Source organism: Bufo gargarizans, chromosome 4 (assembly GCF_014858855.1).
Source record: "Bufo gargarizans isolate SCDJY-AF-19 chromosome 4, ASM1485885v1, whole genome shotgun sequence".
In the NCBI taxonomy this organism is placed as follows: Eukaryota; Metazoa; Chordata; class Amphibia; order Anura; family Bufonidae; genus Bufo; species Bufo gargarizans.
In genome coordinates, this window is record NC_058083.1 from 215,666,341 (window position 1) to 215,692,277 (window position 25,937).

Sequence of the window (25,937 nt, forward strand, 5' to 3'; positions counted from 1 at the left end):
GTGTCCACAGGTCTGTCATACACAGTGGTAGTACACAGTACCTACACATGGGGTACTGTGTACTACCACTGTGCACAACTTTCTCAAAATCACAGAATATACAAAACATGTCATATATGAAGGAATATAAGACAAGCTTAGCACACGGCAAGCAACGGACAGGCAAGTGACATGGCCTAATCCGTCAGGTGACACAATGGCCAGCTCCCGCATCTAGTGCGCGTGCGCAGGGCTCCCCGCCTGTCATGTCTCGGGTGCACCGGTAGTCAGGAATGTAACGCAGCTGCGCGATGACGTAAGCACTGCGGAAAGGAGCGGGTGGGAGGAGGGTCGGCCATCTTCCTCTCTCCTCACAAGCTCTGGGATTGAGAGCAGGTAAACGGGCGATGACAGGCGGGATTTCTTGTGCTGTCCTTGACACCATTACTCTCGGTGGGTTCTGTGTTGGGTAATGGACTGGCTGCGTTCCGCGGGCGCCGGGTGTTACTGTGGGTTACGCTGTATAATCTGCCTGTATTTTCTTCCTCCCGGGGACGACCGCTCGTGTCTTGTCTGTGCCGCCGCCTTTAGGGAGTGCGGCATGGAGACGGGAGGCTGCACGGTGTGCGGGTGTGGTCGCATCCCCGGCCCTGGGTACGGCGCGGCCATCATCAGCCAGCTCCGCCCTGCCGTGGATGCATCAGCCGCCGCCTCCGCCATAGCTGATCAGTCATAGATCGCTGTTCTGTCTGCCGATTCGGTTGTGTGCTTTTATATTTGCTATGTGATCGTTACCCACAATGCAGCCGCGATTTTACACTGAAGGAAGTGCATCCCCACTGGTGCATTAGGGTGTGTACAGTGCCTTGTGAATGGCAGCTGTCAGCACCATCACTCCCTATGTACAGTGCTCTCCACCCATTGCTGGGGTACTGTCACCCAGGGGCATCTGAGTGAGTCCTCCCCTGGTGACCGAGGATGGTATTGCAGCTTGGGTGTGTGTCACTTAAAGGGAACCTGTCATCAATCTTATGCTGACGTCACTGAGTGCAGCAATAAATAGTGACAGAAATGCTGATTTCAGCGGTGTGTCACTCATGAGCTAAAAGTAAGTGGTTGCTGAGAACCAGCATCATGATCATTGCAGCCCAGGCCTGGAAAGAGTCAGATCTACCTGAGAAGAGTCCTGGTTATTCCTAATCTCCTGCTCTCCTCGCCCATCTGCTGATGGTTGGCAGTTCTCTCCTAGAGAGAAAGGGAGAAAACTAGGTAGAAGGCTGTCAGCCATCAGCAGGTGGGCAGGGAGAGCAGGAATCCATGACTAACCAAGACTCTTCTCAGGTAGATCTGACTCTTTTGAGGCCTGGGCTGCAATGATGAAGATGCTGGTTCTCGGCAACCACTTAGGGCTCTTTCACACCTGCGTTCTTTTCTTCCGGCATAGAGTTCCGTCGTCGGGGCTCTATGCCGGAAGAATCCTGATCAGTTTTATCCTAATGCATTCTGAATGGAGTGAAATCCGTTCAGGGTGTCTTCAGTTCCGGAACGGAACGGTTTTTGGCCAGAGAAAATACCGCAGCATGCTGCGCTTTTTGCTCCGGCCAAAAATCCTGAAGACTTGCCACAAGGCCGGATCCGGAATTAATGCCCATTGAAAGGCATTGATCCGGATCCGGCCTTAAGCTAAATGTCGTTTCGGCGCATTGCCGGATCCGACGTTTAGCTTTTTTAGAGTGGTTACCATGTCTGCCGGGACGCTAAAGTCCTGGCAGCCATGGTAGTGGGGAGCGGGGGAGTAGCATACTTACCGTCCGCGCGGCTCCCGGGGCGCTCCAGAGTGACGTCAGGGCGCCCCACGCACATGGATGACGTGCTCGCATGGCACGTCATCCATGCGCATGGGGCGCTCTGACGTCACTCTGGAGCGCCCCGGGAGCAGCGCGGACTGTAAGTATACCGCTCCCCGCTCCTACTATGGCAACCAGGACTTTAATAGCGTCCTGGGTGCCATAGTAACACTGAACGCATTTTGAAGACGGATCCGGCGTGTAATAACGGCAAATGGAGTACACGCCGGAACAACGCAAGTGTGAAAGAGGCCTTACTTTTAGCTCATCAGTGACACACCGCTGAAATCTGCATTTCTGTCACCATTTTATGCTGCCCCTCAGTGAGATCAGCAGAAAGTTGATGAAAGGTTCCCTTTAAAGGGGTTGTCAGGATTTCTATATTGACCTTTGCTCAGGCTAGCTCACTAATATCAGCTTGGTGTGGGGAAGAGGGGGGGGGGGTCTCAGATAAGTTATGCAAGGGATCAGCAACTTTCAGCCCTCCAGCTATCATAGTTCAAGTATGCTTGCTGGGAGTTGTAGTTTCACAGCAGCTGAAGGTTGCCTACCCCTGAGTTATTCCATTTGCTATTAGATAAGCATCTAGCCCCTTTTTAAATGCTGACATAGTATCTGTCATTACTACCTCTTATGGTAGGGCATTTCATAGTTTCACTACTTTAACCATAAAGAATCCCTTCCTATGTAAATGTCTCAATCATCGCCTCTGGTTCTTTGTAAAGTTCCAGTTCTTCGTACCAACCACACATGTATTTATACCTGTAATGTGATCACTTCTGAGGCTCAGTTCACACTTCAGTTTTCAGTCAGTGATTTCCATCGGTTATTGTGAGCCAAAACCAGGTGCGGGTCAAAACCACAGAACAGAAGGAAATGTTCCCATTATACCCGATCTCTGTGTAGGCTTCACTACTGGTTTTGGCTCACAGTCCATTCACACGTCCGCGATTCTGTTCCGCGTTTTGCGGAACGGCATTGCGGACCCATTCATTTCTATGGGGCTACACGATGTGCTGCCCGGATCCGGAAATGCGGACAAGATTAGGCATATTCTATTATAGTGCAGTCCGCAAAACGCGGAACACACATTGCCGGTGTCTGTGTTTTGTGGATCCCTAACTGGTGGAAATAACTGATCAAATAACTGAAGTGTAAACTAGGCCTAAGGCTTCGTTCACATTAGTGTTCGGCCTTTCCGTTCTCCTTCTCCGTTTAGGTGCAGGAGAACGGAAAGGATGGATTTAGCACATAACTGAGCCGAACGGAGCCTATAGCTAATAGCAGGCCTCGACGGGAACGAGCCTCGCTAGCATCGCCTGCAACATGGCTGCCGGGCAGCCAGGTAAGTACATTGTGTGTGAGGGGCCTGGGCATATAGGGAGGCATTTTAGTGGTTGGATAACCCCCTTTAATCCCATCTACAAGATCGTTGATGAAGAGATTAAAGAGAATTGGGCCAAGTACCTTGTGGTACTCCGCTGCTGACTTTGTACTATTTACAATGACTTCAGTCCCGTAATCCTATTTAAAGGTGATGATTATTTTTCTCAGATCTTGCTTTAGTACTCTTCATTCATTGGGCCAGGCTGCAGAAGGGGGTGTGTCTACGACACATTGCAACTAAACTGTAGTCAGCTCTCAGCTCCGCTCTAATGGAGCTGCACTAAAAACCAGTCAAAGAGCAAGGTCAGTGACTCCTGTAGGTACTAGGGGCCCTTATACATGGGCCGAAGATCGGGGACGAGAAATGTTCATTTCCAATCGTTACACCTTCTAGAACCGGCTGCAGGTTGAACGCTTTTCCTCCCATCTTCTCCATACATGTGCATGCTGGCTCTGTCTGGAGGCCTCCATACACATTAGGTAGTCAGCAGGTCATGTTCTGCTGACTTTTCTCTTAAGTGTGTGGGGCCTTTACTGCCAAACTTCCCAGTAATTTACAGTAAAAAGGGTGTGGAGTGATAGGGGTCCACCATTTTTGATACTTCTTGGCACAAAAACCACGACCTCGAGTGATTAGAGACGATTCTACTTTATTTACATATAGGTGACAACGCGTTTTGGAGTTGACAAACACTCCTTTTTCAAGTCTGAGATGTAGACACAGAGCCCCCTCGTGCAGATAGCGCATTTTTCTCAGCCTTGGAGATTACAGGTGATGGCTGGGGGTCCTGCAGGGGATACTTTAATGTACTTATCGTCAAAGTACCTCCGTAACGTAGGGATTGTTCATGGTGGAGAATAGCTCTTTAGAAAATGGAAAACGTGGAATATGAAATAATCGTCAGTGAGCAAAGATGATAGAAGTCGGGTTGCTGAAGACCTCCTCCAGGCACTATATCGGAACGGTTCTGCTTCATCTATCATACAAGTAAGGCGCCTGGTATGTAATGGGTCTTGTCGCTGCCCCCAGTGACCACTATTATGGGCTTGGTGGCTTAGGAAGGAAATGCTGCCTTTAAAACTGGTAGAGTGGATCCACCACCAAATACAATGCCATGTCAGTCCATAGGGCTTTAACAAATCCCAGTCGCAGCGTGCCCAGTTTGTAACAGAAATGCCGCAAGGTTTCCCTGCGCAGCTCATTGCCATGCAGTGGGGGGAATCCACGGCCCAGTCCAGACTCCACAGTGAAACCAGCATGTAAGGCTGAGTTCACACGAGCGTGACAGATTAGGTCCGGGTGCGTTCAGTTAAACTCGCACCATTTTGCAAGCAAGTTCAGTCAGTTTTGGCTGCAATTGCGTTTAGTTGTTCAGTTTTTTTTCCGCGCGGGTGCAATGCGTTTTGATGCTTTTTTCACGCGCGTGATAAAAAACTGAAGGTTTACAAACAACATCTCCTAGCAACCATCAGTGAAAAACGCATCGCACCCGCACTTGCTTGCAGATGCAATGCGTTATTAACGCAGCCCCATTCACTTCTATGGGGCCAGGGCCAGGGCTGCGTGAAAAACGCAGAATATAGAACATGCTGCGATTTTAAAGCATTGCAGAAGTGATGCATGAAAAAAAATGCTCATGTGCACAGCCCTATTGAAATGAATGGGTCAGGATTCAGTGCAGGTGCAATGCGTTCACCTACTGCATTGCACCCGCGCGGAAATCTCGCCCGTGTGAACTCAGCCTTACACAAGCAGACCTTCATGCAGAAACGTGATACTGACTTGTGGACTCTAATTGTGGCCCCTTTTAGACTGGCAGATCGTCATCAATTAGCGCTCATATGAACACTCGTTAGCGATAATCTGCCGGTGTAAAGGTGGGCACCTAAATCATTGTTTGCTGGTGGCAGACCATGCTGTCTAAACAGCACTATGCCCACAAACAATGAGGACGAGCGATGGCATTGGTGATCGCTCCTCCCTATACTGTGGAGGAGATCGCTGCATGTAAACAGTGGTCTCCTCTACTGTTGAGCAGGTGATTGTCAGGAAGGAACTCTTCCTTCCCTAGGATCGTCTGCTCTATCGGGCCATGTAAAGGGCCTCTTTCACACAAGCGATACGGATTGTGTCAGGATCTGTTGAGGGAAAAACTGATGGTTTTGCACACAAGTTCAGTCAGTTTTTTTTTTCTGCGATTGTCTTCAGTGTGTGCGTTTTTGTTTTTTGATGCGTTTTTCACGTGAAGAAAAACGGAAGAATAACAACCTGACGAAGCTGGTAACGTGAAACGCGCGTTGAGGATCGGTGTTACTAGCACAATAGCACTTTAGGTATGTTGCACATTTATAACCTCTCTATACCTTTTACTTTTTACTGTAGCCAAGCACTCTTCTGGTATTAGACAGTCGCTATAGGTGCTACATATATCCAGTATTCAGTTACTTCCATTATGATGTCTGGACACCTTTAGGCTTTCTGCCCCCAGCTCCATTGCTCTGCAACTATAGATTTCAGGCTTTAATCTATTACTGATATACTTATCATTATCAGGCATTTTAAAGTGACATCATTCGTTGCATTCCCTACTATTGAGTATTTATTTACATGTTTTAATCATATATTAATAAAATATTTATTAATCATAGCGAAATGTTTTATACCCGTATTTATTGGTTGAGATATTCTATTTTGAGTGTTCCTGAGAAACATTGAATTGGTTACATTGGATCCATTTTGTTTGTAATCTTCTAAAAGTCATCAGTGAAACACACATTGCGTCTGGACGCCTTCCGTTTTTTTTACATGAGCCCCATTCACTTCAATGGGGCCAGAGCTGTGGAAAAAACACACAATATAGAACAGGGATCAGCAACCTTCATCACTCCAGCTGCTGCGAAACTACAACTCCCAGCATACAGACTTACTCAGCTGTTCTTGTAATTCCCACAGAAGTGAAAGGGGGATTCTGGGAGTTGTGGTTCCAGAACAGCTGGCATGCCGGAGGTTGCTGATCCCAATATGCTGTAATTTTATATATATTTACGTACTTGGACTTTGCACCCACCAACAAGGTGGTGATGCCAGTTATTTTTGTCTGAAAGAGGCCTAAAGGCTTATATCTCACGAGCGATGTTCTGTCCGGATGGCGGGGCCCTGTTCACACAGCAGAAGATATAATACGGCGTATTTATTTTACCTCGATTTGTGTGCATGAGGCCTCATCCTTATGCAGAACAGTGACATTTCCAATAATTAATGCTGAATCCATGCCAATATCTGACTTTTTTTTTTTTTTTTAAGTTTCTGTGGATTTAAATACGAAGCCTTCATTCTGGTTGTTGGACTTTATCTTCACTTATCATGGCCCACAGCATTCTTGTAGACTAGTATCTCAGTGAGCAGACCAACTGTTATGTGGGTAGTCTCCATCCTGGACACCCGCCCTAATATTCAGCAAATTCTGCTGGTTTATGAAGCAATATTCTGCTCTCTTCACAATACCTCTGACATATGCTATGGTATAGGTCACTCTAGCGTCCTGTTGTTAAAAAAATAATGATATAATATATACGGTGAATGTTATGCACCAGTGTGAACAGAACCTGAAGCTTGTAGTGATGTTGCTATTGTAAACACCATCATTTGGCTAATATAGGATACACTCCACATATGGTGCCCATCCCCCCCTACGCCACCACCCATGTCTAGAATTCCACAGTCATTCTCATCTGGAAGGCTTTAGTTTTCCCCTGCACTCTCTATTACTCGCCGTGCAGCTGTAAGCCCCCTGCTCGTGTAATCCATGTAATATGATCTATCAGTCATGTTCTTTTTTGGCATGCATTATTTTGTCAGCTCAGCACTTCCAATTCCTGAGCAGTTTCCTCTGAATTCCATGGGTGAGGATCCCTGCCTCTTCCTTCCTCTTGATACTTGCAGGAGATCAGAGATTGCTGACTGTTACTGGTCATCACCATAAGACTGTACGACGCGTCCTCCTGTGCCAGCTCATCTCTCCTGCCCCCGCTTTCTGTAATTCTGATTAAGTGCCATACACGAGAGCTGGCCTTCTGTGATGAGGCTGCCTGCTCTGTCCTCTAGTCTGTATAGATGTGCAGGGGAAATGGTTACTGAAGGTAGGAGGTCTAGGCTAGGTGCAGGGGTGGTTGGGCGTCTGTCCTCACATGCAGTAATCTATAGGACTAATGTGTGTTTCTCCACTTGTACAAGCTGCGTTTAGAGTTACATTTATGCTCAGTCATGTTGATTGAGACCTTCCTTATATTTTACGCCCATCATTTTCCACAGGTCTGTTGTAAACATCATGGGAAGAGGAGACTGAAGCAGATCCACCATGATCGGAGGGCTGTTCATCTACAATCACAAGGGAGAGGTCCTCATCTCCCGGGTGTACAGAGATGACATTGGGTAAGCGCCATTTATTTTGTGTATGCCTTTGCCTGTTGATACAGTTTCACCCATCTTAAAGGGTTTGTTTCACCAAGACAACCCCTTTCCAAAATGAAGCTGGTTTTGATCGACCTGGATCCTGCCCACCTAGCCCCCGTGATCTGCTGACGTTACCTTTTCTGGCCACTTGTTTCAATTGCGGCATTACACAGCCTTCGTGAATGAGTGGCGACTGCCAGAACGGGGTCCGAAATGGGGCATATGGTCATAGATGTGATCTCGGAGTGGAAAGACGTCATTACCTGCAACCTTAAAGGGATTGTTTCATTCTTAAGGATCACACATAGTGGTAGCAAATGGGGAAATCCTGATGCCCTTTGAGAGGCGATGGGGGCTGCAGGGTATACTGTATGTATACGATCATATGTGACTTATGTTTAGCCAGTGAAGAGATTGTGCATCCTGTGCAGGTTTCCCGTTTGGCACAAACTGCACCTCCTCCTCACGTGCTTTAGACTGCTGTCGTGCAAGCTTTAGCCTGACCCGGGGCAGTTTAGTGTTAATGAGAAAAAAACTGTCATGTGGTTTATATTTTTTTACTTTTGCACACGAGATCAGCCACATAACAGTTTTTCATATGGCTAAGGGTCCATTCACACGTCCCGCAAAATAGGTCCGCATCAGTTTCGCAATTTTGCGGAACGGGTGCAGACACATTCATTTTCGATGGGGCCGGAATGTGCTGTCCACATTTGCGGATCCGCACTTCCGCATCTGTGCTTCCATTTCCGCAAAAAAATAGAACATGTCCTATTCTTGTCCGCAATTGCGGACGAGATTAGGCATTTTCTATTATAGTGTCGGCTATGTGCGGTCCGCAAATTGCGGAGTGCACATTGCCAGTATCTGTGTTTTGCAGATCCGCAGAACACTTACGGACGTGTAAATGGACCCTAATTGAAATGGCTCAGAAAATGAGGTATGGGTTTCATAGGCACACAGCTGGAGCAATTCATGTAAACCTGAGTTTTCAGGAAAAAGTGAGGGGTCACATGTGAAGTGAAATCCTTTCTGCATAGCCTTACACAGTAGGAGCGCATGTGGGACATTATGCATCTTGCTGTGTATTGAGGTAATACGTTCTGAGTCCTCTTTCACATGAGGGATCTGTTCAGGGAAAATCGGATGGTTTTGTACTCAAGTTCAGTTTATTTTCTGTGATTGGGTTCACTGTGTGCGTTTTTCCTGTGCGGATTGCATCCCAATTGCATGGGTTTTTCATGCACGTGAGGAATAACCATCTACATCTCCTGGCAGCCATCGGTGAAAAACACATTGCATCCTGATGCCTCCCGTTTTTCATGCAAACTCCATTCACTTCTATGGAACCAGAGCTGTGTGTAAAATGCAACAGTATAGAACAAGCTTCGATTTGTCCTGAACGCAGAGATGATACATAAAAAAAACTATTCTCCTGTGCACAGACCCATTGAAATGAATGGTTCAGGAGGCTAGCCCTTTACTACATGCATTGCATCCGAGCAGAAAACCTGCTTGTGTGAAAGAGGCTTAATAACACGCTTCCTTACCGCCGGAAAAGGATAATTGATCAAGAGAAGACATAAACGAGTTGCTGGATTCCCGAGTGCTTTTGCCCTCTTCGACCGTCTTCTGTTCTGAGTTATTTCAAATAGACTGCAGATTTTGTGACCTTTTTTATGCATAGGATACAACTCTATAGGTGGTACTAAAACACCAGACTGCATCTCTCCCATAGGGTTAGATTTGTTTCGCTGGCTGCTGATCCCTTTTGTGATGTATCCTGCAAGATCACCTTTTTCTTCCATGCGGAAGAACATTTCAGTGTATTGAGCCGGCCACCCGGGCCTCCTTGCGGACATATAGCTTCATTTGCATTGTTCTGCATCTCTTCTCCCATGGGCACTGTCTCTTTATACATTGCATGTTTGGTGTCTGCCGCGTTGCCTGTTTCTGCTCCCGCAGTTTCCATTTCTTCCATATTGCGCTGTGTTTTCTAAGTATTTTGTCATTTGGTGGCATTGCCTTTACCAGCTTTAAAGGGAACCTGTCACCGGGATTGTGTGTAGAGCTGAGGACATGGGTTGCTATATGGCTGCTAGCACATCCGCAATACCCAGTCCCCATAGCTCTGTGTGCTTTTATTGTGTAAAAAAAATAAAAAGGATTTGATACATATGCAAATTAACCTGAGATTTGCATATGTATCAAATCTGTTTTTTACACAATAAAAGCAAACAGATCTATAGGGACTGGGTATTGCAGATGTGCTAGCGGCCATCTAGCAGCCCATGTCCTCAGCTCTATACCCCAAATGCCAGGGACAGGTTCCCTTCAAAGCCTCACCAGATCTTGTTATGCAGGGCAAGCAGCCAGGGTCGTGGAAGATTGCTTCTTCTTCACAGCGCACGTCTTTGTTTTCTTCAAATGTTACAAATTTACATTAAATGTCCCTTTTTTAACTACTAGTCAGATAAGACTAAGACATTTGTACAGCTTGACTGCAGACGAGTGGCCAGCCTTGAGCAGAACATCAGTCATATGAGGCAGAAGAACAAAGCCGACTTAATACGGTGCCCAGGCATTGCTTGCCAAGCAACCAGTTTCATTACTCAGTTCTTTAGCTCGGGGCTTAATAATTGGCACTGAGAGTAAGGATGGGTCCCTCCAGTGCTGTTAATCACATTTTTGTTGCATGCGGATGGAGAAGCCCTTTAAGGCCTAGTGACTATGCAGCATGCATCTGAGATGAGCATTGCTTTGGGGTACTGTACTGTGCAGTCAGTCTTCGGTGTGCGCTGCTCCTGGGTCTTTGCTATAGTGTGCTATGTTCTTTTAGTATTTTATTTCTAACCCTTTCTTTCATTGCTGTCACTGTCCTTTTCCTTGCTGATGCCATCTATTTCCATCTCATCACTTCATTGGCTGCTGTAGCAATAGGTAAGATCTGTTACCGCTGCTGCGACTTGCCCCTTTGTGCCGGCTGTACGTCCCTGTGCTTGTACCAGATTCGCTGCAGTCTTAAAGGGGTTGTCCGGGTTCAGAGCTGAACCCGGACATACCCATATTTTCACCCAGGCAGCCCCCCTGAGCCTAGCATCGGAGCATCTCATGCTCTGATGCACTCACTTGCCCTGCGCTAGATCACGCAGGGCAAGGGCTCTTTTGTTTACAATAACACAATGCTGGGTGGAGGCTTCCGCCCAGCAGTGGGTTCGGTGACGTCACTGGCTAGGGCAGCGCTAAAGCACGTCACTGGGCTTCATGGCAGCCCAATGGAGAGCTCAGTTCTTCACCGGAACTCCGGAAGATGCCTTTGCCCTGCACGATTTAGCGCAGGGCAAAGGAGACCATCGGAGCATGAACTGCTAGGGGGGCTGCCTGGGTGAAAATGGAGGTATGTCTGGGTTCAGCTCTGAACCGGGACAACCCCTTTACCTCTAGAAGTCTTAACAAAAGTGTTTTCCAGTCTGCTCAAATGTATGGTGAGGTGCAAGTGTTGACGTATTGTACCTCTGATAGAGACCTATGAATTGGCTGCCCTCTGATGCCATTGCATGGATGTGTATAGAGATTGGTTGCGTTAAAGGGGTTGTCTCATTTCACCACAGAGCCGGCTTTCACCCTGCTGTTTCAGTAGCTCCCATTGGAGTGCATGGGCACTATGGAAATGGCCTAGCGCAGCAAGCTGTACTATTTTCCTAACACAGAAACAGCATAGATCACTGTGCTACATGGTTTAAATAGCTCTCATGCACCTGCCCACTACCCTGTCTCTCAGCCACCTAGTGCCATCTCGCCTTAGTAACAGTGAGATGGCACAACCCCTTTAATGGTTGTAAGTAAGCTAACAGCTTGGATGTTGCACGGAGCTATGATGTTGGTCTCTGGTAGGGAACTTATTCCGCTTGCTGTGGTAGTAACAATTAATGATTGGTAAGTTCTTGTCTTTTGATGATCTACAAATTTGCAATTAACACTGCCTATGCATCTTAAAATGAGCCTGTCCGGTGATTTTTATATTTTTTCTCTTTGCTGCCCTGTATTGAGCAGGATATGATGGCGAGCAGCTGAGAAAGTGAGGGCTGAGTAGATCCTCACATGACTCCTAGGACAGATCTTGAGAGTCCTGCTGACGACAGAGCTGGCACTCATCCTGTGGGGGTAGGGTAATTGGGACTCTTACTGGGGATCATTTGTCAAAGACCGGTGTTTTACAACAGTGTTTGATACCCCTTGTGTCACTGGCGGATGTGCATAATTTAGGCTCGTCCTCCAGCAGTCTATATGCCGAGTCCCAAATCTGCTTCGGCCCTTAGCTGAAGTAGATTTCAATCATCATTTACGCCAACTGGCGTACATAATAGTGAGTGCGCCATGGCTGAGGGCCCTGGCCACCCTACTCCCCAGTGGTGAGGGTGGTGTAGAAACGCCACATGTGCTTCAATTTGGCTAAACGGATGTTTAAAAATTCACAAAATGCAGGAGTGTGACTTTTTTACACTAGTTTCTGGGGTAGATTTGTCATAAATTAACTGTCTCTTAGGAATTCTGTCAGGATTTACTTCTACTTTTTACTCAGAAATCCAGCTTCAAATCCTAAAAACCTATGTATGATAGAGCGTCCTCTAACACATTATGCTTTCAGATAGGGCAGCAGAAATCACTTGACATGTTCACTTTAAAGATGTTGTCATATCCTAATCTACTTACTTTTAGGGGTTTAATGGTTTGATTCTTATTTCCACTAACATTAACTATAAGCTTGCTGTTCATAAGTAGAGGCCTCCTAAATCATGCCTGTGCAGTTACCAGAGACCTACTAGACAAAAAGTGAGGAAAAATGCCCTATCATTTACATTTACATTCACATGACCGGATTTTTGGTCTGCATTCAATCCAAATTTTTAGGATGTGGATGTGGACCCATTAATTCCAGTTCAGGCAGCATGCCGTGTTTCGTCTGCATCCACAGCTCCACAAAAAAAGATAGAACATGACCTATTCCAAACTGACAAGAAAAGGCATTGTTACAATGGATCCACCCAAAAAAAAGCATTCAACATGGACATCATCTGTATTTTTTTTTTTGCAGACCGCTAAAATACAAACGGTCGTGTGAATACACCCTAAAAACTAGTTTCGATATCTTCTGAGGGCAGACGTTACAAGCCCAAAGCCTGAGGTTGCACCACTAGAGGGTTCTGATGACCACACTCTAGGTCCTGTCTATAGGTTTGTGTGGACAAACGGAATAGCATAGAATAAGGGCTCATCAGAATCTTTGGCTTGTAACCTGGGCATAGAAGAAATTATTACAATAGTTTCCACACTGTATACTTAAAGCGTTATTTCGGTTGGTAGAAGTTATCTCCGATCCACAGAATAGGAGATAACTATTAGCTCAGTGTGAGTCCTACTGCCTGTTCATGAGAACAGAGGGGCCCGTACCCCCTGCAGCTCCTGTGAAAGGAGCTGCATGGTCGCACATGCGGTGGTAGCAGAGCTCTGTACTTGGCTATCTTCGGATCGCCCATAGAAATGAATGGAGCGACGGCACTCTTGTGAGACCAACCACTCAGTTCATTGCAGGAGGTTCAGGACCCCCGTTTTCATGATCGGTGGGAGTCCCAACAGTAAGACCCATATCCATCTAATAGTTATCCCCTATCCTGTGGATAACTTTTACCAACCGGAATTGATTTTCTTTTGATCGGTCTCCTGTAACATACATACAATAGATGTAATTGTCACATTTATTTTAATTTTTTTCAGTTTGAGATGAGTGCATTGTATTTAACATTTATGGCACTGCCACCTAAAATCGTGTCTGTTAAACGTCATCACCTTTCATGTTAACTCTTGTGCTTGTATGTTTTCCCTCATGTAGGAGGAACGCAGTGGATGCTTTTCGTGTCAATGTTATCCATGCCCGGCAGCAGGTGCGGTCTCCTGTCACCAACATTGCTCGTACCAGTTTCTTTCACGTGAAACGCTCAAACATCTGGCTGGCAGCAGTCACCAAGCAAAATGTCAACGCTGCTATGGTATTTGAGTTCCTTTATAAGATGTGCGACGTCATGACTGCTTACTTTGGAAAGATCAGTGAGGAAAATATCAAGAACAACTTTGTCCTGATCTATGAGCTGCTTGATGGTAAGAAATCTCATAGTTCTTCAGTGCCAAATTATTCCTGTATATACTTTTTAAGCCTTAGGGCTCTTTCACATGTCCATGATGATATCTATGACAAGATGGCCAGTGGTTCATCTATAAAGATGACTGTGAAGTATCCATGTGTCTTTTGCCTTCATGTATTTAGCCGTACTCTAAGTACACTTCTAGGCTGAAATTAATTTCCAGAGCATCTCCTACTAATGGTCCATGAAGATCGAGGACAGAAGACAGATGGTGTCAGTGGTTTTCACAGACTCATAGGCCTCAGCGTGTTTGGTCCACATCACAGACCAAAGTAGTGCATGTCTCCTTGGTTTTTACACTGACCCACTGATGTTTATATATGCACACAATAAAATCGGTGCGGTCTGTGATTCACTGAGGTGTGAAAGAGGTCTGATGGCCATATAGAACATCCCTGACCAAAAAAAATTAAGTATAAATCGACCCTTTTCCCGATTTTTACATATAAAATATATAAGCAATAAATAATCTCATAACATATCGCCACATGTAAAAAGTCCAAACTATAAAAAAAAAAAAGAAACACCTATGCCATAACAGAAAAAATAGAAACCGCACGATTCGCAATTATTTTTTTGTCACCTTCCCCCCCCCCCCCCCCCCCAAAAAAAGGATCAGACTGTTCAGTTATGGGCCGGACTTTCCAAAAAATGCGGAAGCACACGGCTTTTTTGGTGTTTTTATTTTCTACGCTTGGTATCGAGTAGCGCAATACTTTTTTTATGGTATCGAAACCGTATCAAAATGTTAACTGGAACAACCCTAATATAGAGCATGTTTTATGGTTTGAATGCACTCATGTGAAATTGGCCATATTATTTTCTGTTCACTCTTGAGATTGTGTTTTTTATTTTATATAACAGAAATCCTGGATTTTGGCTACCCGCAGAACTCTGAAACTGGAGCACTGAAAACCTTCATTACCCAGCAAGGGATTAAAAGCCAGGTAGTAAAGCTGCCTCTGGGTGCACTGTGTCTTTTTTAGGAGCAGGCATGTAAAGAGGAACAGTTAGGTTTTGTTACAGCTTTTCTTTGTGCACATAGCTACTAGAATTCTAATATGGCTTCCACTCATAGGAGTCATGCCAGCAGTGCTGCATTTAATGAATACCCACAGATTCCGTTGACTTAAGGTAGAATAAGTATACCAAATTTGCACCCAGAAAGGAATCGGGAGTGAACTCCTGATATTAGGCTACTTTCACACTAGTGTTCGAGCGGATCCGTTCTGAACGGATCCGCTCATATTAATGCAGACGGTAGCTCCGTTCAGAACGCATCCGTCTGCATTATAACTTAGAAAAATTTCTAAGTGTGAAAGTAGCCTGAGCGGATCCGTTCAGACTTTACATTGAAGGTCAATGGGGGACGGATCCGCTTGAAGATTGAGCCATACGGTGTCATCTTCAAGCGGATCCGTCCCCATTGACTTCCATTATAAGTCGGAACGGATAGGCTAGGCTTGCAGCGTTCAGGTGTCCGCTCACTGAGCGGAGCGGAGGCTGAGCGCTGGCAGACGGATGCATTCTCAGTGGATCCGCCTCCACTGAGAATGCATTAGGGCCAGACGGCTGCGTTCAGGGCTGCTTGTGAGCCCCTTCAAACGGAGCTCACGAGCGGACACCTGAACGCAGGTGTGAAAGTAGCCTTAGTTGGTCAGAAACAACATTGATGTTACTGAGAAACACTTAATTGTAGTTTTCTCGTACCATACATGGCTAAAGAATTTTTTTATTTCTTTTTTTTTTTGGAGGTAGGAGGGTAACCATAATCAGGGTCTTCAGGCTTCTGGTGTTTCTCTTGTGTGGTGTCTGCTTTTTCCTTTGTGGGTTTTGTAGTTTGATGTACTAACTGCACTCGCTTGCCTTTATCTGCCACCCTAGACTATAACTTGACTTTTCTTGTTTTTATCCTTGTGTTTCCTGACCTGCTTGTCCGCTCTTCCTACGTTTGCTTCGTGTGGCTGGACATGTAGCACCAGGTAGGGGTGAATGGAGTCATGCTGGTGATTATCTGGTGGGGGGCCTCTAATTCTTTTTGCCACCCCTGCTCTAATAATGTAAACATAATGTTAATCCAGGCTTATAACTGAAGGGGTTTACTAGTTATAATGTCTGATTTTTCATGATCCCATCTCGGAGCCCCCTTTCTTGCTCCACTGGGTGAGGCAGCTGCCCCCTGAGATGCACCCTTGGGTCGTCTCTCCATTCTGTCTGTGGCTACAACTGTGAATGTCCATAATAGTCAGATGTGACTAAGCCATTAATGCCACCTTGCTCGATGGCCCACAACTCTGTGCTGAGAAAACACCATATTACAGTTTTACACTTCATTTTACCACATCTCCAATTTACCTTCTTTATACATATATTTGATATTTCATTGTATTTCAAGGCAATCAGGGATAAATTGCTGATAGAAACTCCCAGCTACTGTCATGTAACATTTATTTTCTTGTATGTGCTGTCAGACCAAGGAGGAGCAGTCCCAGATCACCAGCCAGGTGACTGGTCAGATTGGCTGGCGGCGTGAAGGGATCAAATATCGCCGCAATGAGCTGTTCTTGGATGTTTTAGAGAGTGTGAACCTACTAATGTCCCCTCAAGGTAATTACGTTATATTCTCGAGTTGTAAATTGGGAGATTAATTTTGCAAATGCTTGAATAATACCACCCTTTTTTTTTTTTTTCTGCATTTCCAGGGCAGGTACTTAGCGCTCATGTTTCCTGGACGGGTGGTTATGAAGAGCTACTTGAGCGGTATGCCAGAATGCAAATTTGGGATGAATGATAAGATCGTAATTGAGAAACAAGGCAAAGGCACAGCTGATGAGACAGGCAAAACGTGAGTGTGGCAAAGTATTAGTGTTCTTGACCTGTTAGAGTCTCTCTATGCTCTAGATCAGTGATGGCGAACCTTTTAGAGACTGAGTGCCCAAACCGCAACCCAAAACCCACTTATTTATTCTGAAATTTAACCCGAATACCAATATAGTATATCTTCCATGTACTTTATCATTTAGCTATAATAGCCTGCCTACATTTAATGCAATGCCTCTGTTGTTCATAGCATGCTCTGCAATGATGAATGGCAGGAGAAGTTTAAGGGTGCGGGTGCCCACATAGAGGGCTCTGAGTGACGCCTCTGGCACCCGTGCCATAGGTTCGCCACCACTGCCCTAGATGCATTTTATCATCTGTAACATGCATTTACAAATTATACATGTAAAAAAATGTGGGGGGTTCAGTCAGCACAACCCTGTATGCAGGTGCACATTGCTATGGCGAAATACATATACAAACGCAAAAACACAAATGCAATAGCACTCTGCAACCAGCACCCTGCCCTGCCTTTATGCTGGATGTTGAATGAGGCATTAGTGTACGTTTTGGCCAAAGCGTAATAAGCCACTCGCCACGTCAAGGTCGCCTCTGAGTGGTCCCTAACACTAGTTCCTACCTGTTATGATGGGCCATGACAGCCAAACAAAGTCCAGGGAGCGCAGGTACAGCATGCACTGCCAGGCACACTCTGCTTTTAACCCCGTCCGGTGCCATAACAGCTTCCATCGGATCCAGGGATGCAAGTACCAACATGCATGCTGAGCCCACTATATACTTCTGGAGCCAAATGGCTACTGGTAGGCACTATAAAAGCAGACTCAGTTTTATACTGACTTTAAAACCAGCCTCCAGGGCAGACTAACTGGTCAGGTGTGCATGACTGCATGGAGATCGCCACGCCTCCAATATATACTGCAAAGAAAAAAATGTGGGGGGGTTCAGTCAGCACAACCCTGTATGTCCATGCAGTCATGCACACCTGACCAGTTAGTCTGCCCTGGAGGCTGGTTTTAAAATCAGTATAAAACGGAGTCTGCTTTTATAGCGCCTACCAGTAGCCATTTAGCTCCAGAAGCATATAGTGGGCTCAGCATGCATGTTGGTACTTGCATCCCTGGATCCGATGGAACCCGGGGTTAAAAGCAGAGTGTGCATGCTGTACCTGCGCTCCCTGGACTTTGTGTGGCTGTCATGGCCTATAACAGGTAGGAACTAGTGTTGGGGACCACTCATAGAGGCGACCTTGACGTGGTGAGTGGCTTATTATGCTTTGGCCAAAATGTACACTGATGCCTCATTCAACATCCAGCATAGAGGCAGGGCATAGTGCTGGTTGCAGAGTGCCATTGCATTTGTGTTTTTGCGAAATTATACATGTAGTTTGTGTAAATGCCCCTTTTGGAAGTATCCAATAGTGAGGACTCAAACTCCTGAAAGTAAGTTTACATGCAACAGATCATTTTCAGAAATATGTGCAATGAATTTGCCGGGCGTGACTATACCCTAAGGCAGGGGATTCTCAACCTGGGCCCTCCAGCTGTTGTAAAACTACAACTCCCACCGTGCCCTGCTGTAGGCTGTCTGGGCATGCTGGGAGTTGTAGTTTTGCAACAGCTGGAGGGCCGCAGTTTGAGCATCCTTGCCCTAAGGGTACCTGCACATGTTGCAGATGACTCAGAATTTTTCCACAAGGATTTACATGCAGAAAACAGCAGCGTAATAAAGTACCAGTGTATGAGATTAGACAAATCTCATATACGCTTTCCCTTTTTTTTTTTTTTTTTTTTTTCCCCTCCCCGGTGGATATTGACCTGTCATGCAGATTTAGACATTCGCAGCATGTAAATGGTTTGTGCAGGTGTTTTTTTGTTTTGTGTGTGTATATTTCACTCTTTTTCAATACAAAAAAATCCGCACCGAAAGCCGCAAGTAGCAAATGCTGTTTTTGGTGCACTTCTTCTTTTTTTGAAACCAGCACTCATGTGCAGGTACCCTTACAGTTACATACAGTTTTTAAATAGCTGAAGAATCCTTTATATATTAAAAACGTCTTTTTGCAGCGGGAAACAATCCATTGCTATTGATGACTGTACATTCCATCAGTGTGTTCGGCTGAGCAAGTTTGATTCCGAGCGCAGCATCAGCTTTATTCCACCCGACGGAGAGTTTGAACTGATGAGGTAAAATGTATTTGTATCTTGGACCTCCTTGCATTGTTATAAGAAAGTCTGTAAGGCACAGAGGTGACCTCTTTTCAGCAGATCATGTTAATCCACTGTTCCCTGCATGCTTTGTTTTGGTCTTGCAATCAGTGTCAAGACAATGTTTTAAATGCAATTTCCCATTTGATTTTAGATATCGAACCACAAAGGACATAATCCTTCCGTTCCGTGTCATCCCACTGGTTCGTGAGGTGGGGCGTACTAAACTGGAGGTTAAGGTGGTCATTAAATCCAACTTCAAGCCTTCACTACTGGCTCAGAAAATTGAGGTGCGATATTCTAGTGTGTGATAAACGCAAGGGAAAACGTTAAGCAAGTATATATTTGGATTGATTGCAGTACGGACACGGTAGAAATGACAAAATAAGTGTCCTTTGATGGTGTTCATCATGTATGTGTAAAATATTTTTCTTTTCCCCGTGTAGGTTCGAATCCCCACACCGCTCAACACAAGCGGAGTGCAAGTCATTTGTATGAAAGGAAAAGCTAAGTACAAGGCCAGTGAAAACGCCATCGTCTGGAAGTGAGTGATTAGAAATGCAGTTTTAGATTAAATGTTTTAGTTTTATTCCTATGGTCTATAGGCGAGATTTTATACCGTGAAATAGGCCACATCTTTGAGAAAACCTTTCGAGACCAATTTACTGTGGCAGATTTTGTTTTTATCAACGCCATGCATTATGCCAGAGATGGCCAACCTGTGGGCCTCCAGCTGTTGTAAAACTACAATTCCCACTATTCCCTGCTGTAGCCAGTCTGGTTGTGCTGAGAGTTGTAGTTTTGCATAGGCTGGAGAGCCGCAGGTCGGCCTTTCCTGTATTAGGCACACAGAGGATCTCTCAGAAGACAACTTTAGTTCACTTTTTCGTGGTTGACTCTAAGTGGTCTCACATTATGTAGATTCTATTCCACAAAGCTTCCGAGTGAATTGTTCACTAGAATATAAATAATATGGTGATACAGGCCAAATCCATTAACTGACTCCAGGGAGAGAAGGAAACACCATTGCAGACAGTAAGCAGGTCAGCTTGAAATATTTAAATGGTTAAAGGGGTTCCCAAATAATGCAGGATGTATAAATAAGCATGTTTGTAATGTACTGCTGTTTTTAATATTGCAGTGTTATAAAGGTAGCCACTTACTTTTCTCCCCATGTGCCTCCTTTCTTTATAAATCCGGTATCGGTCTCCAGCAGCGTCCACCCTCAGCATTCCAGTAAAAGTGGTTGTGCATGTGCAGCGTTTAGACTCCTCTCTATCCTACAGCTGTAAGGGCTTTATTGGTGCCTCTGTGCATGCGCAAGCACTGCTACTACATTCTACAGCAGAAAGATTTAGTGATCATTTCCTCTTTCAGGAGTCTGTGGTGATTTTACATGCATTGATTACCAACAGCACTAATGGCTCCTTTTTACAAAGCATGGGGGTGAGAGCTGCTGCTAATTGCTGTAGACAGCTCCTGGTGCATGTAGTATTAGTATAGTAGCATGATTTCAGGGGGAGCTGAAGAAATGTTTTCTCCCCTAGAACTGTCCTGCTATACTAATACTACATGAGCTGTCTGCAGCAAATAGCAGAAGCTCTCACAGCTCCTGCGCTTTGTAACTGGAGAGCAGAGGAGCTGCAGTCCGTGCCGGAGAGTACCGAGTACAGTGATGGTCTCTTCCTACTATACTGGCTTTACATGTAGCAGGCGCGGTCTGCAGTCGTTACCAGTAGCTCTCACAGCTCCTGCGCTTTGTAACTGGAGAGCAGAGGAGCTGCAGTCCGTGCCGGAGAGTACCGAGTACAGTGATTGTCTCTTCCTACTATACTGGCTTTACATGTAGCAGGCGCGGTCTGCAGTCGTTAACAGTAGCTCTCACTGCTCCTGCGCTTTGTAACTGGAGAGCAGAGGAGCTGCAGTCCGTGCCGGAGAGTACCGAGTACAGTGATGGTCTCTTCCTACTATACTGGCTTTACATGTAGCAGGCGCGGTCTGCAGTCGTTACCAGTAGCTCTCACAGCTCCTGCGCTTTGTAACTGGAGAGCAGAGGAGCTGCAGTCCGTGCCGGAGAGTACCGAGTACAGTGATTGTCTCTTCCTACTATACTGGCTTTACATGTAGCAGGCGCGGTCTGCAGTCGTTAACAGTAGCTCTCACTGCTCCTGCGCTTTGTAACTAGAGAGCAGATGAGCTGTGAGTGCCATGGTAATCGCTGCGGACAGCGTCCGGTGCTTGTACAGCCAGTTTGTTATGATAATTCCAGGGAGAACCGAATATTATTATTATTATTATTTTTTTACTAACTCTTCTGCCCATGGGGACAGGATTTGGTAAATTATCTGTCGTGTGAGGCTAGGGAGTTGTAGGAGCAAGGCTTTACCCTGAACCACGAGCCCTCCACCCACAATTCAATACAATATGCAGAAGTGAAAGGATCTCATCGAGAGATGCAAGTAACAAAACATTACATGTGTTCCCCCAAAATCAACCCATTTATGCAAGTAACAAAAAATTACGTGTATTCCCCAAAAAATAAAAATTACGTGTATTCCCCCAAAATCAACCCATTAGCAGAACTTTGAATACCTTACATGGTACACATTATTTTAACAAGTTCTAATGGGGAAAACCCTTTTAATAGGGCATTTGCCACTCTTGTCCTGATTTGACATTTCAATTGACACTAAGCACAGCAGAAAAAAATCATTTAGCAACTTTATTGTACGCAAGTTAACATTTCTAATGCCATATCTATAGCCACCCATACACAAGAGTTGGATTGACCAGAATGCCAAACTATCCCACCAGGGACATGGCAGAAAACTGGCCAATCAAACACTTTGAGTACTTCTCTGATATGTCTGCTTTAGTAAATACTTTAATTCACCATAAAAAAAAACTAATCTAGAAGAAAAATGAGCCCCTACAGACAGACATTGTGATTGGACCTGGCAGTTCATTCTTATCAATTTTATAATGTGGTTTATAGACCCCACAGCGTGGCCAGATTACATTGGTAACCATAACCTTACCTTACACTGTGTTCCAACTCCATTGATCCCCTGCATGCTCTGCAGGTCCTGGGTCTCCCCATGTCAACATCCGGTTTGACACGGGTAACGTGACTGCTGCCAATCGCTGGCAGTGATGTGTCACCTGTATGACATGTCCCAGTGACTTGCTGCATGAGCGACACATTACCGCTGCGGCCAGGGACTGACTGCAGTTGTCACCTGCCCACGATCAATCTGGATGTTGATGTGAGGAGACCCATGAGCTGTCGGGCCGGGATCCAGAAAGTATGATCACCACCGCAGCTCCAGCCATGCTGTGAGGCCTGTGTTGAAAAAAATAATACAAGAGGAATGGAACAACAAACTTGTAGGAAAGAATTCTGCAGTAATGCTGTTTTATGGGGAAAGAATTTACCAAAACGGACGGCTGATCATGGACATACACACGTAGTTTAAGCCAAATGTGGAAAGGAACCAACCAGATAGGCAATATTTTCAGCAGGAATGCCAGCCATCTCAAACAACTGCATGCATAAAATGTCACAGTTGGCATAAATGGCCAAAGTAATCAGTCTGCAGGCAACATGTTCTACAGCAGTAGGGGCTGAACAGATTGATATGGGAAATATTCAGTATAACTTGTAATCTTATACATTTAAACCTCCTGCTCTTTCTGAACGAGCACAACTATCACTGACAACACTCTGTATACATTCTTAGGGCCCTGTTAGGTTAGTTTCAAACTAGTGAGAAACATGTTGCTTGTGGCAGTGTGATTTCCCTTCTGAACTCTGCTCTCCTGACAGGATCACACAGCGCTATACCTGTAGTTACTGTACTGAATTACACTGACAGCATTATGTCAGAACAATTCAATAGATTCCAGGTCTGGCAGGGACGGGCAGCCTTATAAATCATTATAATGTTGTGCAATCCTGCCGGGGGGAACTTGCATCGTCTGTAACTAGCATTAGACATGACTATTTTTGGGCCAATTAGATCTATATCAGGTGTTCATAGGAACTCTTGTTCCTGATTGCCGTGTATTATCGTGCCACTGATCAATGAGCAAACACACACTTGTCGACTGATTTGCATTTTTTATCAGGATGAAAGATGCTTGATGATCTGCAGCATATCTCCCTGTGTAATTGGGGATGTACTGCTGATAATAGAACTGAACGAGAGAGGAATGACTGCAGTAGCCATTGTTCCTCCTACATTCACTTTGCATTGGCCTGTTTAATAGACCAAAGCAAACAAGCTCCGATGGACGTGTTTATTGTGCATCAGTGCTTGTCCAGCCTGAACATCAAGCAGTCTAAGGGTCTATTCGCACACAAATTGCGGATCTGCAAAACACAGACACTGGCCATGTGCATTCCGCATTTTGCGGACCACACGTGGCCGGCACTTTGATAGAAATGCCTATTCTTGTCTGTGGCAGCAGACTAGAATAGGACATGCTCTATCTTTTTTTGCGGGCCCATTGAACTGTATGGGTCCGCACCCGTTCTGCAAAATTGCAGATCGGATGCGGACCCATTCATACGGACGTGTGAATGGACCCTAACTCGCAGAGCTACAATGTATATATCAACAAAGTGTTAACCTTTTTCTTGATTCGGGGAATACTATATCACCTTATGGAGATTCCCTTCTGGAATTCCTTTTTCTTATGGGAGAACATAATTAGAATTCTGGAAAAAGATTATACCGCTGTCAGCATTTTGACGTTAATCAGCATAATGGCATTTTGTAGCCTGTCATATCATTCTTTTATCTCTCAGGATAAAACGGATGGCTGGAATGAAGGAATCGCAAATTAGTGCTGAGATTGAGCTCTTACCAACCAATGACAAGAAGAAGTGGGCGCGACCTCCTATTTCTATGAACTTTGAGGTAAGTTAGAAGTTTAGGACACTTAAAGGGGTTGTCAGACATATCCTTATTTTCCCCCATGCAGCCCCCCGGAGGCTAGCATCGGAGCTTCTCATGCTCCCTTGCCCTGCGCTAAATCACTCAGGGCAAGGTCTCTCTTGTTTTCAATAGCACACGGCCGGACGGAAACTCCCGCCCAGCAGTGTGTTCGGTGACGTCACCGGCTCTGATGGGCGGGCTTTAGCGCCGCCCTAGCCTTTTTACTGGCTACGGCAGCGCTAAATCCCGCCCATCAGTGCCGGTTACTTCACCCGGCTTCCTGGCAGCCCCATGGAGATCCCCGGTACATCACCGGATCTCCAAAAAATGCCTTTGCCCTGCGATTTAGCGCAGGGCAAAGGAGAACATCGGAGCATGAACTGCTCCGATACTCAAGTCAGGGGGGCTGCCGGGGGGAAAATGGAGGCATGTCCGGGTTCAGCTCTGAACCCAGGCAACCCTTTTAAGGGGAAGTCTCAAAACTTTTGAGAGAGCAAAGTGGAGAAGCTGCCCTTTGGAAACCATTTGTGCTCCTGCTTTTATTTATTCTTGGAACTGAATGAGTGATGGCAGAGCGTCCATTGATATACTAGCAAGGATCTGCTACACGAGAGAGATTGCTGTAAAAGATAACATGTGTTTCTCTTCTTGCCTAGGTCCCCTTTGCTCCGTCCGGACTCAAAGTTCGTTACCTGAAAGTGTTTGAACCTAAGCTGAACTACAGCGACCATGATGTGATAAAATGGGTGCGATACATTGGCCGCAGTGGAATCTATGAGACACGTTGTTAATGCATCAATACTTAGAAAAGAAGGAGCTGCTTCCATTCTTAATGATGCCCCCATCACACTACATTCCGATGGAGTGAACACAAGTCACAAAAGGGAGGCGACTCTCTCAGGCTCTGAAGAGTGGAAAATGCTCCTTTCCTTTCTTGTTTCTTGCTTCTTCCGCCCAACCATTACAGCCAGTTGGCTCATTAACCCCATTCAGTCTGGAGGCCCTGCACACAGATTCAGCATTGGAAAGGTTAACCACAGTTAGAGATCTAAATTTCTATGGGATCTTTGTCCACCTTGCTGCTATGTGGTTTTTCTAAGACCCATCTCACATGCAGCTGCCCCCGACCTTGTGTAACACCAGTCTGTGAATATTGCTGGCAGATAGTAGTAGTGTAGTGCTTCCTGCACGCTTCCCGTCACATCTCTTACCAGTAGGTAGCCGCGTCATCTTAACTGTGTCCAAGTATTTCTGTTTGTCATTAATTAATAATGCTGTCGCAGGCCAGCTCAACAGCAAGAGGAAATTAGTGAGTTCTGACTTCAGTATATGGGCTAGGGAATCCCAGAGAGATGGCTCTGCGTGGAGGGGTGATTACCTCTGCGTTTCGAGGGGTTTAGTCTGCCATGTTTATGACCAAATGTAGAGGTAGAAAGGGTTCAGTGATGTTCTCTGGCCCTTTTGCTGCTTCTCAGTGAGGAACAGGAGGAAACGACCTTGATATAATGTCAGAGAATTCATTGTCGTGGAGTGCAAACAAGACATATCGCTGCCGGTGATCAGTCACTAATCTTAAAACCGCAAGGATGGGATCCTAGAGCTCCCACTGATGTGATTTGTGTGGCCCTGTGACTCTCTCCCATGTCCCTGTACTCCTTGTGCTGTGATTTTGCTCTGTTTTTTTTTCTTTGTGATGGTCAAATCATAAACCTAATAAACAGTGTAGAAAATGAAGCAGTCTTCTGATTTATGTATTGTTTAAGAAACTGTAAATTACATTTCTTTACTGATCCTGTGGTGAAAGCTGCAATTCCTCCACTATATCTTGGACATAAAGGTGATCTACCCCTTTTAATAAGGAAAACAAAATATAGATAATATGTGGGGATCTTATTAAGGCCTCTGCATAAGGTTTTTTTATTAATTTTTTTATACTGTCGATTTTTATTAGCACATAGCGTGCAAATTTTCAATACAGAAAGGAAGAAAAGGGAAAAACATGAAATGGTACGGTATAGCTCATACAGTCATTTGGCAGACTATCAAAATGGGAACATGCACATTGAACATCACGTGTAGTAGTACAG

At 45.3% G+C, this 25,937-nt stretch overlaps 1 protein-coding gene across 1 annotated transcript; it reads left to right on the plus strand.

The window, feature by feature from the left end:
- The first annotated feature begins 249 nt into the window (after window positions 1–249).
- On the plus strand, window positions 250–25,584 carry AP2M1 (adaptor related protein complex 2 subunit mu 1). Its single transcript, XM_044288692.1, is given in 14 exon segments — window positions 250–375; window positions 7,525–7,644; window positions 10,600–10,605; window positions 13,556–13,821; window positions 14,730–14,812; window positions 15,842–15,847; window positions 16,337–16,472; window positions 16,568–16,593; window positions 16,595–16,710; window positions 18,770–18,889; window positions 19,065–19,200; window positions 19,357–19,454; window positions 23,721–23,832; window positions 24,507–25,584. Coding segments are annotated over 13 exon segments (1,314 nt in total). The 5' UTR covers window positions 250–375; window positions 7,525–7,570; the 3' UTR covers window positions 24,642–25,584.
- Window positions 25,585–25,937: the final 353 nt, after the last annotated feature.